General features: G+C 31.5%; 1 protein-coding gene and 1 non-coding gene across 5 annotated transcripts; one reads left to right on the top strand and one right to left on the bottom strand.

Annotated features, from left to right (window-relative positions):
• Nucleotides 1-498: 498 nt before the first annotated feature.
• Nucleotides 499-9738, bottom strand: LOC105346177 (neuroglian). Of its 4 annotated transcripts, none has more exons than XM_066069844.1 (10): nt 9646-9738; nt 5994-6114; nt 5507-5686; nt 5141-5331; nt 4351-4479; nt 3784-3886; nt 3398-3591; nt 2166-2297; nt 1639-1797; nt 499-1322 (listed from the first exon to the last, which is right to left on the bottom strand). In XM_066069844.1, the coding sequence occupies exons 1-9, from the start codon at nt 9689-9691 to the stop codon at nt 1697-1699; spliced, it is 1197 nt and encodes a 398-aa protein (XP_065925916.1). In that variant the 5' UTR covers nt 9692-9738; the 3' UTR covers nt 499-1322; nt 1639-1696. The 4 variants fall into 4 exon arrangements, with proteins under 4 accessions (XP_065925916.1, XP_065925917.1, XP_065925919.1 ...); XM_066069845.1 differs by having other exon boundaries at nt 1639-1772; XM_066069847.1 differs by lacking the exon at nt 499-1322 and having other exon boundaries at nt 1640-1772; nt 2166-2328.
• Nucleotides 7081-7162, top strand: Trnal-aag (transfer RNA leucine (anticodon AAG)). The gene has a single exon. It is a non-coding gene; the product is annotated as a tRNA-Leu (tRNA).
• Nucleotides 9739-17411: the final 7673 nt, after the last annotated feature.

Raw genomic sequence — 17411 nt, 5'->3', positions numbered from 1 at the left:
ACAGAGGAGAATTTTATCTTCTTAACTAATGATATATTGATCATCATACAATGAATCTTATAAAATGTGAACTATCACCATTAAAAATATAATTAAGCGCTTTACTCAAGCGTTTTTTGTATTTTGTTAATTTCATATTATCTAGATTGAAAATATTCGATAAAATCATAGAAACCAAAGAAAATTGAAAACAAGAATTGAAATATGACCCATATGTTATAAATATAAAATTTCAAACGTGACTCTTTACATAATCTGCAACTCAATTGTAAAAAGAGACACGGAGTACCCCATATGACTGTCTATGTAGTTTTCCCCTTCATCATATAATTATCCATTGAATCAGCTTCCAATTGGCTTTGGACCAGCAATTTTTCATAATTCATTTGGTTTTATATTTAAGGTAAATGGACAAAAATGTAAAAGTCAATTCATCTAATCTAATCATAATTTGTTATCAGACTTTTTAAATATATCATTATCTTTATTTTATCAAACGATATTTAAACGATTTATTAAAACAACATACAGAAAATATACAATACAATGTGATACATAAAGCAAGAATGTATACTGTACACATCAACCCGGAGAGTTGACTCTCTTATTTATAATATTGATAAATTTAAATAGGTTATTAATAGCAGCTATTTGTTTTAAACATGAACATAATTTTAAACAGATTTGGAAGCATTTGGTCGTCTATAATACATCGATGGTAAATAGGCTTTTCTTTTTTCTTTCAAATCTGGACATATCATAATATAGTGATATTAATCACCAATGTTATTTTTACATAAATTACAAAATCGTTGATTTCTAGGTATATTGTTTTGCCTGTCTCAATTGACAGTTTATGATGGCTTGTTCTAAATCTAAGTAATGTAGTAATGTTATTCATATGACATAGCATGTTTATATATTAATTGTCGTATAAACCCAATTCATTTTGAGGGTCAACTGGTCTTTTCCAGAATCAATTTTGACCAAATATGAAGGCTTAATCAAGTATAATAATGGCATTTCTATATGGTGATATTATAATTTCATAAAAAATTGATAAGTTCAATTCAACATTTCAGTTTTTTGATTTTTTAAAAAATAAATTTGAACAGATTTTGACATGCGACAAAAACTATTACACAATAATTTAAAAAAAATCAAATGATATATCAACGTTAATATGTGCTTTATAACGTAAAAGTTATTTTGCTTTTGCCGTCTGTAACATATCATAAGCAAATAAAAATAAAGTTACATTGACTTCTTAGTTTGCAGCGTCATTTCAGTTTAGCCAACTATCATTGGTCCGAGACGATTCTCTGTAAAAACAGAAATTGTAAATGTTGTAATTTCTTCAACACTTCAAATGTTTAAATAACCTTTATTTACAATTTTGTGTATCGCATGTATGTATGATTTTACGTAATTAATTCCGGATGTTGTTCTAATATTGAATAAAAATTCTTCATCAGTATCAAAGACTTAATTCGACTTGATAACCAAGCCAGCTACAGAAATATACTGTTACATTATCGTAGTTATTAAAAACAATCTGAATTTTACTAGAATTTTATAAACAATTTGTTGATTAAATGAATTTGAATGACTATTCGCTAAAAGGAAAGAAATGCTTACCAAGAACGCTGAGATAAACATCAGCAAACACATGACCGTGGACGTTGGAGGCGTTACACTAAAGCACCAGGCTGTCGTGATTGTTCAGTTGCACGAAGGTTATGTTGTAAGCATCAGGTTTTATAAAGCGTCCACTTTGAATTATAGGAACGGTAGATTCTTCGAATGTAAAATAATGGTTTAATGTCAGCTTAATGTCAACTTGATAGAAATAAAAAATGGAAAAGAGTCCAAGGGTTCCTTTTAAAGTTTCCATTAATATACTGTCACTTTATCTTATAAAACCATTATAGCATTGTCATGTTGTGAATATTAAACAGTAACACAAAACTTACAAGTTATCATGTTGTAAATTTTGTATTAACTGCCACCCGGTTAATTAATTCAACCAATGTTATGAATCACATTTATAATTAATTTACAATTAAATAATGCAACAAGTCATTCTCATTTGGGTATCGTTATAAAGTAACATCGTTTAACTACGCGGTCAGCGTCACAGAGTTTAGAATACAAGTTAACACTACCTTCCAGTTTGATTCCGTTGGTAAACCACGCTATGTTAGGTTCAGGGAAACCATTGGCCTTACAGATAAAAGTGGCGGATGTTCCAGCACTTGTTTCCACGTCTTTTGGCTCCTCCTCCCAGTCCGGCTTGGCTAAAGGCAGTGGAATACCGAATACACCCATCTTTTTTAAAAAGACTATAGTAACACCAAACTCATCTACCAAATTCTAGTATTTCTACCCTAGATGCGATTGATCCCACGGAACTTATGGACCATGAATAAAAAGATCAGGTTAAAAAACTTAATACTAGTTCTTTATATGATAGTAAGAGTATATTATAATCTAAATGTGTATTTATTCGTTTCTTTTTTTTCTTTTCGTTGTTTTAAAACAGAATATCTATATTTATTTTAGTCTATTTTTTGAAAGTTAGAAAATTATAGCGTTTACAGAAGTTGGTATCCAATCGAATTCTTAACTGCATCTTACGGTATGTGAATTTCATATTGACTTATTCATTACTTATCAGTGTAAATGCTGAGTCTCTGAGTTTGTTTTGATTACAGTGTCAATTTTGCAGTTAAAGTTACAACACTGAATGTGTCTGTAAAGCTCAAAGGTAAACTTTTTTTTACCTGTACACATTGTAATTGATTTTAATATAAGTATAAGTAATCATTCTTTGAATATAATGACGTGATAACCGGTCGGAGCGTGGTCAAATCTATCATAAAGCCACGCCCCAACCGAAATTATCACCTCATAATACCCAGAGAATGATTCCCTATTCCTTAAATATAAATAAAGTAATTATTTTCAGAATCACCATATTGTCCTGACTGCTCGGCTGCAATAAAACATTTCAAAGATTTTCAATTACATCTATTGTCTTGATCCTAACAAGCACATGTCGGCAAAATTATCCTAAAGAGAGGATCACTTTGTAAAACTAAAGATGAATACTTTATACCGGGAAATATTCGCCCCGTTTTATTTTCGCCGCTTCGCCCTCGTTGCAGCGGTCGTATTTAAGACTGGGTGAATCCCAATGTCTCAACATATTTTTCTTTAAACAAAACTATGTCTGGGCGAATACAAGAAGGGGCGAATCTGGTTGCAAGTGTACAAGGTGTAGAAGGGCGAAAATTATACAGGGAGAAAATTACCCTGTATACAGCATTTCTCTTAAACAAAAATAAAGATGTAAAGAAGTTAGTTGTTTAAAAAAAACATTTTCTTCTGTCCTTACATTCCACTCTGACAACAAAACTTCTAAAACTTCTGAATATTTGGTGTCCCAGTGAGTTTGTTCCTATGCACTCGTATTGGCCGGCGTCATCCTTTGTCAGGTTTGCTATTGTCAGCTCATGGCCTCCGTGAGAAAACTCATAAGTGTCCGGGAGAGTTACATTATTTTTCAACCAAACCACTTCAGGAGTGGGACTAAACGCAAAGGAGATATTCATGTAATATTCCACAAGCACACGTATTTTTTTTTATCAAAAGTTTTACAACATAGTTGTAAAAAAATATTTTGATATAAATTATTAACATAAATTTATAAACGTATTTCTTACAAACATCGACAAAGTATGATGATATTTCACTGAGTCATAGAAAACGTTTTCCACATACTTTCCACCGAAGATGCACTTGAGTTTTAAGGTTTCCCCTATAATACCAACTTGCTCTGAGGGTGAGGTCCAAAAATATCCGACAGGTCTATTAACAAGCGTACCTAAAGTAGAAAAATGATTTCATTCATACTTAAAATAGTGGTGGATATATCTGTTGAAAAAAAATACTACAACACTGTCTCAAAATGAGAAAATATCATACGAATATAACTTGGTTGGGACAACACACGATTGATAATTATGTTCCAACAGAGTTTACATAAGAATGAATTTGTTATTTCTCTATGATTCAGTTTTCCTGCAACAGTTTCGAAAATTAAGACATACAATGCACGCAAATGATAAAAATTGTGCAAAACGCCTCGAAGATTAATATCACAAGCCATTGTGACGAATAAACAAGTGTTGCATGTATACTATTTAAAGAAAAAGCACATTGCATTTAAAAATCGAGTTGTTAAGTGCATTTTAAACGGACTTTAATATTCGATTAAAAGATTTCCCTGCGACAATCAGGCCAACTAATTTTCCAAATCTTTTATTTTATGAGAGTTTATCTACTCACTTCCGCTTGGAATAATGAAATTAGCTTTATCGTAAGTGTTACGCCTCATGAAGTAGTTGGTGACCATGCATACGTAGGCCTTATCCCCTTGTTTGTCCTGCTCCTGGACATTGGTAATGTACAAACGACCTACAAGATAATTCAAGGGGAGATTTGTGTTAATTTAATTATGTCAACTCCTGAAACTTCTACCATGTGCATCTAATACATTATACATGTACATGTACTTCGTAAAAATCAAGATGACATACTTTCGACTGATAATAAGACTATAACATCGACTGATTTTGTTTGGTCTTTGTGCCTAAAAAAGTGAATTGTGAATTAAATATACCGGTTAATATAAAACATGTATGAAAAAGTGTGACAGGTTGTTTATTTGAATATATCATTTCGCAACAAACGGGAAATATTTGCAGTCATGGTACCAAATCTTATATGTGAAAACTACATGTTACTAATGAAGAACTTGAAAAATGCAGGTTGTTTAAGTCAATAAAACAGAAGTCTATATCCTCGCGATCTGGTCCTACGTAAGTCAACCGAACTCTACTTTTGCTTTGTTTTGTGTTAAATTAATACCAATTTTAATTTAAGCATTTCTATCGTTTAATTTGTAAACTATTGAATTTACTGACTTTTCTGGTTTTGTTAATCCATTTCAAGCTTTTAAAGTTTATTTTATGCTTAGAAGCATATAAATTGATGTAAGAAATTAAATCAAACAAAAGGCTCACAGGCCTTTACATTCACATGAGTACCATAGCCCTTCTGTACACAGCTTACTGACCATCCAAATCCATCAATATTCTATTGTCGTAGTTAACAGGTTCAACATGACCCTCAGGTGTAACGAGAACCCACTGTACCTCTGCAGGAGGGTAGCTTGGGGGAGGAATACAATTCAGTTCGACGGATTCTCCCAGGCGAGGGGTGTGAGTTAAAGGGAAAGCCGCCATAAAGTCATCAAGTTTACCCATCCTACGCCATGGAAATAGTGAATTAGTGATAAACCTTATCAAGCTGACAAGTTTAGTAACAAATTAAGATTTTGATGATTAATTTTACGCAATTAAAAAAAAATTCAATGACTGTGTATGATAGATTACATAAAGATCTGTAAATATTGGAGAATATTTAAAATAAAATAGAACACCTTAAGTTGATATTAGTTGACACTGATGTTCCATAGTCGTTGTCTGCAATGCATTGGTAAATGCCCTCGTCTTTGGCCTCTGAGGCATTAATGACTAAAGTGCCCTCATTCAGCAGCTGAACGAAATGTACAACAGTGTTGCCGAAATTCAGGTGAATTCCATTTTTCTTCCACCTGTACCTAGAATAGTAAAATTCAAATTGCATTTTGAAAACTCTTCATATACATGATATCACTATTCCACATGTTTAAACCTTAAATCGTTATTTCAGAAATAGTTGAATTACTTCTTTAGAAAGAAAGAAATTCAAGCAAAATCACAGAGAAAGAATACTTATATCAATTTTTCATTAAATATTTAGCCACTATACTGTCAACAATCCCATTAAAATTGTAGAATAAACTATTCTTAAGTTGTTTTTTTTCAGTTTTAAGATGAATAAAGATTGTCATTTTAATCTATGGATGCTTTCTTCCAAGGATTTACGTTGGTCTTGGGTCTCCATCTGCTTTGCAGGGTAATTGCACGGACTCTCCCTGTTTGTAATAAACATTTTCTTCTGGCTGCAAGTAAATGCTAGGAGGCCTTCTTGTTGAAACGCTTAAGCCTAAATTAGATTATAAAGGTGAAGAAATTTAAATAATAAGGAATTCCTTCTTTCCATGCTATTTATTATAATAACATTTAGATATCGTGTATAACTCTGCGTAAATTACATGTTGAGTCGAACGATACATGTGTCCTTAAGCTACCATGTTTTTTTTCATTTCTTAAATACAGTAGAAATACTCAGCTACACTGGAGAGAGACTTTCTGAATCGTAACTAAAACCTCGACTTTCATGTACATTTTAAAAAGATAACTAAGAAACATAAAAAGTATTAACCCTTATTTTGATTTTTAACATATGAAGCTAATTTCAAAATCACATACTTAATCTGAATCTAAAAGTGATGACTTACATTTTTTTTTTGGGATAAAACAATTACATTTTGTTGTTAAATGAGACTCGATGATCAACAAATGTTCTATCAGATCTACTTTAAAATTTAAAATATGATTTGATAGCAATAAATCATCATTTAGTTAAGAAATAAATCAAATATATTTATCTTTTAAATTTGGCACATATTTTTTTTAACCATATCTTTTATATTGTTACATTGAGCAATTCTTTTAAGGAGATAAATGCAGTTCAAAAAGGGCCAAGACCATCTAGTTCTTTTAAAAGTGATATAACTGCTACCAGTCAAACAAATGAGATAGAGATTTATTTCACTGAATAATGATTTTTAATGATAAAAAATATTGATAATTTTGTAGGTTTTTAAAAACTTATCTTATCTTCTTTTTTTTAATCATTATTACTTCTGTACTGTACATGTTATCCTTGACTGTTTTCAGTGTGTACCTTTGTATATACTTATTTCGAACCTCAAATACCTGTGAACTGGTCTTGAGTGAATAAAAAGAATTGGATTGAAAGTGATGAAATAGTATTCCTGAAAATTTCATTCACTTAAATATACCTGTATACTTATCATTGATTGGTACCTCATTGAATAAACGGCAAGGTAGCGTGGCCGAGCGGTCTAAGGCGCTGGTTTAAGGCACCAGTCTCTTCGGAGGCGTGGGTTCGAATCCCACCGCTGCCAATTGTTTTGCAGATTTTACATTTACTTTTGATTTGAAGACGTACACCGTGTATTGTCTCTTTTCACTTAGAATTAAAGGGGTCACGTTTTCGGACAAAACTCATTTTTTTCTGATTATAATGTTAACACTGCTTCAGTAAGGCACTCTTACAGTGAGATAAAATTTGAGTGTCAGTCGTCGAGTTATAAGAAAGATACAGAGATCAAAATTCTTTGTTAATTAAACAAAGCCCAGGTCATGGTGATGTTTACATGTTGAACGGAAAATTCCATATTTAGACCTATAATGAATGTTAAAATCGCCAAGAATTGTTATTTGATGTTCAAAACGAATAAGCATATAGAAAAATCAGCTGGAAAAAGACTTATATATATATATATATATATATATATATATATATATATATATATATATATATATATATATATATATATATATATATATATATATAACACCTAGGTGGACAAAAACATGGCAAAAAAATATCTGTATCTTGCTTTTAACTCTACGTCCGACTCTAAATGTGTTGTTAAGGAATACAAATGCATTGCTAAAGCATTGTAAAAAATAGAATTTAGAGAATCGTGTCCATGCCCATTTAAGAGAGCTTGACGCCAGTTTTAACCTATTTGAATTAAAAGGTTCTCTGTTAAGAAATTTGAGAATTGTCAAATATTAAACCTTAAATATTCGGTTTTATGAGAAGTTCTTAAAACAAAGATATTTCAATCAGATTCAGACTGATTTAAAAGCTGTGAAAATCTGTTTCTGACTTTCAATAATGGTTTTAATTATCAAGCTCGCAAACACTGTAGTTACTTACTAACAGGATATCAAATTGACAGTAAAAAGTGAGGTTTTGACGAAAAAATATAGCTTCCATTAATTTAAAAAGTAATGTCGTTAGCCACAGGACGTACAAAGAAACACTTGCTTATTTCACTTTCCGTTCGTTTTTAGCTTTAAAGCAACTTTTTTTCTACAATGGCACATAAAATGCTATTGGTTGCAAGGCAAGACTTGTTAAATGACATAAAATTGGAAGTTGAAGTAGTTAGAAGCATTTAGTTAAATCTGCTCGACATGTTTATTTCATTCACTTTTGAGTTTTATTAGAATGTGTTTGGTAATTATATATCACGGTGTTACGGTAGCATTAAATGCAGTTTCCTAAACATCCATATAGGTTTAGACCTAATATGAATGTTACAAATGCTAGGAACTGTTTATTGATGTTCAAAACTATTATGCATTTAGAAAAATCAGCTGGAAAAAGAACTGAAAAGAACTGAAAAAAACCCAACAATTCCGTTGTTAACATAACAGAAATAACTCAACGAAATGACTTGGCTTGCTCCTGATTACTTTAAAAAAAATATTCTTATGTGCAAACACAGATTGCAGAAAATAAAGGAATCGTTATCAAACATACCTCTTATAATAAGAAATTCATGAAATTTTGACACAGTCAAACGGATCATATTACCAAATGATTCTATCAGTTTAATCAAATTTGACCTTTTTGTTTTCGCCTAAAGGTCAGGTCAAGGTCACTACGGTTTTCCTCAACGTTAAGAATGATAAAAATAAGTGTAGATTTTTGTAGTTCTGTAGACATTTGTTTAAGATTTGAATATTCTATTCTTCAATGAAATGATAGAATATCAGAATGTCTGTCAGCTTATACTACTAAATTGGAATAAATATTTATACTAAAATTGATATTGCTTAGCCCGCATTTCCTCTAATTTTCTTAAATTTTGAAGAAATTTTGATTATTTTTTTATGCTTCCAATAATAAAATATTTCTGATTTTTATGTATATTATAAAGACTTCATTTAAAGATATATATTGACAGAAAAGCTAATACATTGACCATTTAATAAGAGAGAAAAACTGATTTTATTGATTTTCCCCCAAAAATCAATGCATAGAATGGGCACTTTAAAAAGCTCATAAAAATGTAATTTGGTAGGCAAATCATATTTTAAAAACATATTCTGAAACCCAAGTATCATATCATTAGTTCACATTAGTAAAAAAATCCAACATTAATGTTATTGTTTTTAAAGTGCTAAAACAGACTCATTAATCTGCAGGAATTCTAAATATAGTCCTTGATAGATTCTAAACATTGATTACTTTATCTATGCCAAGTTGTATGATAGTAAAAAAGAAAAATATACTATTTTAATTTCCTTTCATCTTGATTTAGTGAACAATTAATCAAATTTACGTTTGACAAGTCAAAAACCAGAAAAGACTCCTTCCTTAATTAAATGATTTCATTATACTCTAATAACTGTCTTACTAACTATTTCACCCTACTTTGTAATAATGATACATTATGCAGTAGATTTGTTAGAGTGATTATATTAAATAAACAATGGAATTAAAACTTCAAGTGACCGCATTTTCATATACATGTATTTAAATATGCAATAATTAAGAAACTTTTAATTTTTATGTCAAACCGCTTACCTTTGGCTGGTAAAAATAACACCAATAGCATAGAAAAGGCATGCATCTTGGCCGTTATCTACAAATCGCACTTATTGACCATGTGACACAACTTTTATAGCTTTCTAAAGATAACGCAATCATAAACAACATGCTTACGGATATCAACGTAAACATGTTGTTTATGATTACGTTATCTTTGGAAAGCTATAAAAATTTTGAACTGCGAAGCGCGTTCTTGAATGCAGTTCACTTTTGAATTGCGGATAGTGTTTTATGAGTGGGGACCAAATCTAAACAACTAATGATGATTGCCATATTTTTACAGTGATAGGGGTATACCACTGGTAGATGACCCTGAAAATTTCAGCGCCCAAGGTAGGGGCCCTCAAGTTTCCGAGTCCTATATATGTTTGAAACCCTATTTTAATGAATGGTGTTCTATAAGTGGGAGCCCGAATCTCGAAAGCTAGAGATGACCACTTCAACGTATTTCCACGCTGGTAGTAGTATACCACTAGTGGATGACCCTAAAAATTTCAGGCTACAAATATGAATTATAAATTTTGAATTGCGAATAAGTCCGAATCTCAAAAACAAGAGATGACCACTTCAACATATTTTTAAGTGGCAGTGGTATGCCACTACTAGACGACCCTGAAAATTTTAAGCCCCAAATAAGAATTGCGAACTGCGTTCTGGAACGTAGTTCACTTTTGAATTGCGAATAGCAAACTGCGCTCCAAAAACCAATTGCCAAAATACGGTCACTGTAATTCAGATCTTCCGTTTAAAGTGGAATACCGTTCTGTTTTCCTCCTGTTTTATATTTTTTCTTGGAAGTCACGTCTTTAATTTCTTGGACATTCCCTCTCTAGATTTGATGAATGTTTTAAGGGGGATGTGCGGCCATCTTGTACATTTGAGGATAAAAATGTAAACATTTCTTGAACTGGCTTGTTTCTGCCCGAAAATGGCCAAAAATGTTGCCAAAAGATATAAAAGCAATAAATATGAAGTCCTTCGTGTCATTTAGCTTGAAAAGAATGCATACACGAACAGGACAATGAACCCCCTTCATATTTTTTCAGATTTTTAAATCTTCAAAATAAGTCTGTAGCTGTACAGTTCGACAGTTGTTCTGAGTGATTCAAAAGGCATTGTACAAGATGGCCGAACATCTTCCTTAAAGGATATCATACTTTTTGGTAACGTGACCTTGTATCCGTCCTACTTGAAAAATATTTTTCGTTCATGAAACATCTCCCTTTTCATGCTTTTATTAACAGAGATTTGTTATAGTTAAGGACTTGATGCAAAATGAAGCCATCTTCAAAGATGCACATTTTGTCTTTTAATTTAAACAAAAGTTAATTATGTTTTCGTATTTAGGGGCCTGAATCTTTAAATTCGGAAAAATGGTTAAAAAGCTTTACATTATTACATATCGCTGTTTTGAAATCTTACAGAAGGCCTACACGTTTTCTTCAACGAAATCTCATCTTGTTATATTGGTTTTCTCAACAAAGATTTAAAGTAAACAAACATGTAAATGCTATACATTTATTGCATGATGGTGAGGGAGATGGGGATTTGTTCGGTACAAACTGACAGGTCTGAAATCTACACGCACCAACCCAAGAAAAATCACGGACTGTACGAAATAATTATGATAATGTCAGACTCAAACCCCCTTTTAAGACGATATGGCTTTTTTTCATTAAAGTAATAATGTACATCAACAAATATTAAGTTCATTTTATTATGGTGTTTTATTTCTAAATAACATACTTTAATTAAGAAGGTAACAGCTCGGTTTTCTCGAGTCCTTTGTACAAATGTATATCTTGTTCAATCCCTTCCAACTGTTGTCTTCAGTGATATCATGAGTGTAGCTCAAGTTGGAACGCACTTCCAATGAGTCAAATCTTGTTTATATAGGTAAACGACATTTTTACGGCACGACAATATTCTGATATGATGAACATAAAACTTTATTGCCTGCCAGTGACATAATCTACTCAAAAGGCTTTCTACCGGAAATACAACTGCCTCGTCCAAACAAATAATACGATACCCCATTTTTTAAAGAAAGCGATGTTTCAATAAAGATGTCACAAACAACTTTTTGAATTTTCTTTTATTGGCAAAAAATTGAATTTGGGATATGTAAACATCTTATATTTTCAATATATTCATGAATCAAATGCGTTGTAATATGGTAAGTAAATTCATGGGAGCACAAATGTGGGAGGGGTAACAAATGTGTATATATACAACATGTCTGGGTGCATCGTTCTGTAAACGGAACAGTTGATAATTCAGATACAGCTCTGTGCTTTTGTAAACTACATTTGAAATAGTTAACGTCAATAGAACTTGTGTTAATTAAGAATGGCCAATAACTGAATGAGGGCGATAAATGTTTTATACGAGGGCTGTTTGATATATAATGTTTATTGCAGCCCGATAACGTTTTGCACGATTTTGTGAAAGATGATGCTCTTGAATTGCACTATCCATAACCTTTAACACGGTATAAACAGATCCTCACAATTTTAAACTTGAATCAGCCAGTGGCTGACCACTGTTGTAAAAATGGTTGGGAAACTGGTTAAGAATATTGTAGAAATAAATTAGAGTTAATGTAAAGGTTAAAACAAAACTCGGTCATTCGGTAATGTAGATTTTTACTGAATTGGGACAAGTTTATGGGTCTGATAAGGTATCTTATGAAAGACCTGTTTGACGTACGTCATAGCTCCATGTGGGTTTGTCAACTTACTTCCGGTAATAGAACTGTTCTCTTTATCAAAAGTGGCACATCTCACAATGTATTGTGGATCAAGCAGACGTACGCTTCATCACCTTGGTAGTCTTCATATTCATCATTAGTGAAGTACAATCGAGCTGAAATGAAACAATAGTACAATAACAATTTGTTATTTTTCTACAAAATGGAATCCGTCTGTCTTCTTGGATGTGGTCATATTTTGTTATACAGGTGAAGATTAATTGATGATTGATTTACTATAGTCATGCAACCTCATAAACATTGTCATCAATTGATGAGTGATAAAAATTGATATAAAAAATCTTTTCAAAATTTAACCATAATCTTTTGACTCCTGTTATCCAGTATGTTCTTTCAAAAAAACAATATCAAGAGGAATGAAGGTTCTAGACTAAGCCTATTTTTCTTTTTATTTAAGTTGAAGATGTTTTGTAATAATATTTAAATCTTAAAAGCCTTTAAAATATCTAACAAATAATTTTGAATAACAATTTGTCAATAGATCAATTTATTTCTCAGAAAAAGTCTTGAAGTCTATAAATGTCACTAGAGATGAAATTCTAGGAAGGTGGTAGATTTCATTATTTTTAAATACTGACCTTCAAAGTCTATTAAAGTTTTATTTTTGTAGTTCATTGATTCTAAATTACCATCTGACGAGCGACATCTCCACGGGAGTGACTTATGGGGGATCACAGATTAGTTTGAGAGATTCCCTTAAACGAGGGGTGTTAGTTACAAATGGAGTCACCTCAAAGTCATCAAGTTTACCCATTCTATCAAAAATTGACAACATAACTATTCACAAACTTCTTGGAGTAGAATTTTTGAACTCCCTTTTAAGTGTACACAGGAATCAAAACTACATTGGCTGCAATATCAAATACTTCATAGGATTGTCCCTACAAATAAATATCTTTTTAATATAAAAAAAAAAGCAGAATCTGCTGTTTGCACCTTTTGTAAAAAAGATGAAGAAAGTATTAGTCATTTATTTTATGAATGTAATATAGTAAAAGAATTGTGGTGTGATGTTGAAGAGTGGATTTTTACACAGTTTGAAATCTCGATTACATCTGATATTCAATCAGTTCTTTTTGGAAAATACAAAAATAAAGAAAGTTATAAATTTTTTAACCTGATAGCTCTTATTGTGAAGCAATATATTTTTTCATGTAAATATAAAAGTAATCCGACACCAAATATACATGCCTTGAAAAAGGTCATAACAGAAAGAATCTTAACTGAAAAATATTTGCTGTTGAAAAGATGTAATTATAAGGAATACGAAAGCCACTGGCAGAATATCTGTGAAAAATTGTAGTTATAGAGATAAGTTTAATTTTTCTGTTTTTTTGATCGATGTGAACTCTCATATCATTTCATTTGTTTTCAGTATAACATAGTCTATACTTGTATTGTAATCCACCTGCATAATCTCTCTCTCTCTCTCTCTCTCTCTCTCTCTCTCTCTCTCTCTCTCTCTCTCTCTCTCTCAAAATCAGCTTCACCTCATATGAAATATACAAAACTGTACTATTAAGTAGAAATAGTATAAAGACTATGTAATATGTTTATAAAAATGTTACAATCATTATTATGTTACATATGTACATATGTTGTGAAATGAAAAACCCAATTAAAAAAAAAAAAAAAAAAAAAAAATTGACAACATTTTAAGCAATTACTTCGTTACTTGTTTTTATAAAAGATAAACCGAAATATTTCACCTTTTAAAAGTTAAATTGAAATCCTTAAATATATTTTTGGGAAATAACATGATTTTTTCCTAGACAAATTTTAAAAAAGAAGAAAAAGAAGAAGAAGGTGATATAACAGACTAATGTTTCAATGTTAATGATATTTTGTTCTTGAAATCAAAGCTGTAAATATTTGGAAGGAGTAAAACATTTGGCTCCACGACGTTTCAATGAAGCTGGGTTTCTTAATCTTTTGGTGGCGATCATGTAAGAGAGGAGAAACATGATTATCAGACAAGCATGACCGCATGCGTCAGATAAGTTTGATACACACCAGCAATAAAAAATGGTTCGGACAATACACTGTGTGCAATTCATAATTATGGAGGACAACAAAAACAAAAACGAGAACAATAAAAAGGAGGAAAATTGAAATAAAGAAACTAAACAACGACTGCAAATTTTAAACGTTTTGTCTTCAATTGAATAATAATTTTTGATCCGGAGGTTTGATGAATTACTTTTAATCTGTAGAAAACACATTTGCACCAATAATCCTTTAATGAGAGGTGAAAATTGTACTTGGGCTAGTTAAAGCATATCGATTAGTAGTGATTCATTTGACAATTTTTAACAAAATAACAAATCATACTTTACGTAAAGAGATGAACCCTTTCACTAGTAATTTTGCGTAGCATCCCCAAACACCTTATACAACCTTGAATGCGTTAAGCAGAACACGATGCATTGAGGAGTAAAAAATAATAACAGATGTTGTTTTTTCGTTTAGGGACAAGGCTTTCCAGTTATCCGGCAATATTTCGTAGTGCTCCTTGAGCCCCATGTATCACATCAAAACCACAAAGCAGAGCATCACGTGGTAGGCAACGTGTTTGCAGGTGTGCAGTGGAATTAATTTGTCGGTCTACGACACCGCTCTCCCACGATATGTGTACATATAACTAACTACTAGTATGCTTCGCCGCAATGAACATTATATAAAACGGGCATAATTTTATGAATTATAAAAATGTTGTTATCCCATGAATGATAAGCTAAATGCTTTCATTGGTGTCTACATGGGGTTTGGCGGTAGTGCTCATTGCAGTAAACAACATATTGAAATGCAATGATCATTGATAAAACAACGGATGCAATACCAGTTTACTGTAGTATCGCTTACATGAAACGACAGCTTTAACAAGAACAAAAATGAAATGAAATTGCATTCCATTTTTATATTCATTAATACATTTGTTGCTGCGCCTAAAGGTTCATTGATCGTTTGCTAGCTTTCGTTTACTGAAATTCAATAAATTACTTTTTCAATATTTTTTGTGATTGTATAAAAATATAATGGTGCAATGATTTTCACTTGTCCTCCGTCAATATTCTTGGAAAATGCTTACAGCGAGGTCAGTAATTAGAATATTAACCATTTAACAATAATCCCTTTTACTGTTTACCAAAAACTGATGCACAATACAAACAGTATTTTCGTTGAAACTGTTGATATAGAGGACATTTTTAAAAATCAGTCGATGTTTCAAAAATAAAGGCTAACTTGAAACTTGGCGATGTCTTACTAGCATGAACCACAGAAAGAGCATAGAAATGGCAAAAAGGGCATTTTCCTTAAAATTTTTCATCTACTTGAATTTAATAAATGACACGAAATTCTTCTCTGGTACCTTGAACATTCATGAAACTGGAAGTAACTGAAAACAGTTCCTTACGAAATAGATGAGTTTGTTTACTAATCCGGTAGTGATCCCCTACAGATCACAAGATGGCAACATGGTAAATGACAATCCAGCTTAATAAAAAAAATGAAGTGAACGTTATATATATATTTATACCTATATCTATTGCAATGTTATGTTCAAGGACACATCTGAATTTTGGAGCGTTAATTTGGTTGAAAATAAAATGATTCTGTACCTCTTCTCACTTCTTAGTTGAGTTATTGTCAAAATTATGCTCTATAAATTCTAGTGTCAGTATTGTGTTTCATAAACTAAATTATGTTCGCTGTTTACGTTCGGGAGCCATGGAAGCTGTGATCAAATCTCTGGCAGAGACAAATTATATAATTTGAAACACAAGGGTTGATTGAAGTAATGTCACAATTTATATTGACCGTATTTCTCTAGGTCTCCGATGTATCAAAATTTGCACAATCCCAATTTGTAAAATTCGATCAATTTTATTCAATAATTCAACTGCTATAACTGTTCAAGACTTTAAACCTAAATTTACATTGTTAAACGGGTTAATGATTAATGACTTGTGCAGAGGCGTTCCTCACCACAGAGTACAAGATTTGTACAGATCACTCTATCATGTGATCAAAGAATAAGCCTTTAGCTTATTTATTTTTTAAATATTAAAAGGTGTAAAAGAACATTAATCCAAGCAGATCGTTTTAACGTATATTAAAATATTAGTTTATGTTTTATTCATTTAAAAGTATAACAAAGTGTGCAAGAGTATCACGGCCAATTGCGCTCGACTACTTTTGATCTTGGTGTGTGGCGACCACCCTTTGTCCACATTCAATATAATTTGTTATTTTTGTCATTATTATACTGAAATAACTAAGCATATTTTCTGCTTACGTCGATGATTATCTAGCATTTGTAACATTACTTCTGAAAACCTTTTATGAATAGTGTACTCAAAAATAAGTCGCATTTATAATAAATGGCCTCATTTTTCGCAAATTCAACAAAGTTATTTCTAAACATTTCTCCGAAATCTAAAAATCATCCAATTATCTAAGGATGCGCTAGACAAGCTAACAATCTGCACAAAGGTCGCATTTACAAAAATTGGCCTCATTTTCTCCAAATTTAACACAGTTACTTCTGAACATTTCTTCGAAATCTAAAAATCATCCTATTACCCAAGGACACACTAGAATAGCAATGTTGGAACCTTGAATTTTGATCCATCACCAGAGCAATTGAAACTACGTCGTAATAAAAAAAAAGCCAAATGTTACATCCTCTTATATGACCACCTCATTCAAGCAAATAAATAGTATGTCATACTGTACATGTATACAGGGAAATATTAGGGATATTAGGGATCTATTATTCGCCCTCGTTTAATTTTCAACCATTTCACCTTCGTTGTCAACAGGCGAATATAAGAATTTTAAGAATCTCAATGTCTAATATTAAGTAACTTGAAACATAACTGTGACTGGGCGAATTCTCGATGGGGCGAAACTCTTTGCAAGTGTAGAAGGCGAAGATTACACGGGACGAAAATACCCCTGTATACAGTAT

The sequence above is a fragment of the Magallana gigas genome, chromosome 8 (assembly GCF_963853765.1).
Source record: "Magallana gigas chromosome 8, xbMagGiga1.1, whole genome shotgun sequence".
Lineage (NCBI taxonomy): Eukaryota > Metazoa > Mollusca > Bivalvia > Ostreida > Ostreidae > Magallana > Magallana gigas.
Note: the sequence above shows the minus strand (reverse complement) of the source record. Positions and strands in the feature narration are given on the sequence as shown.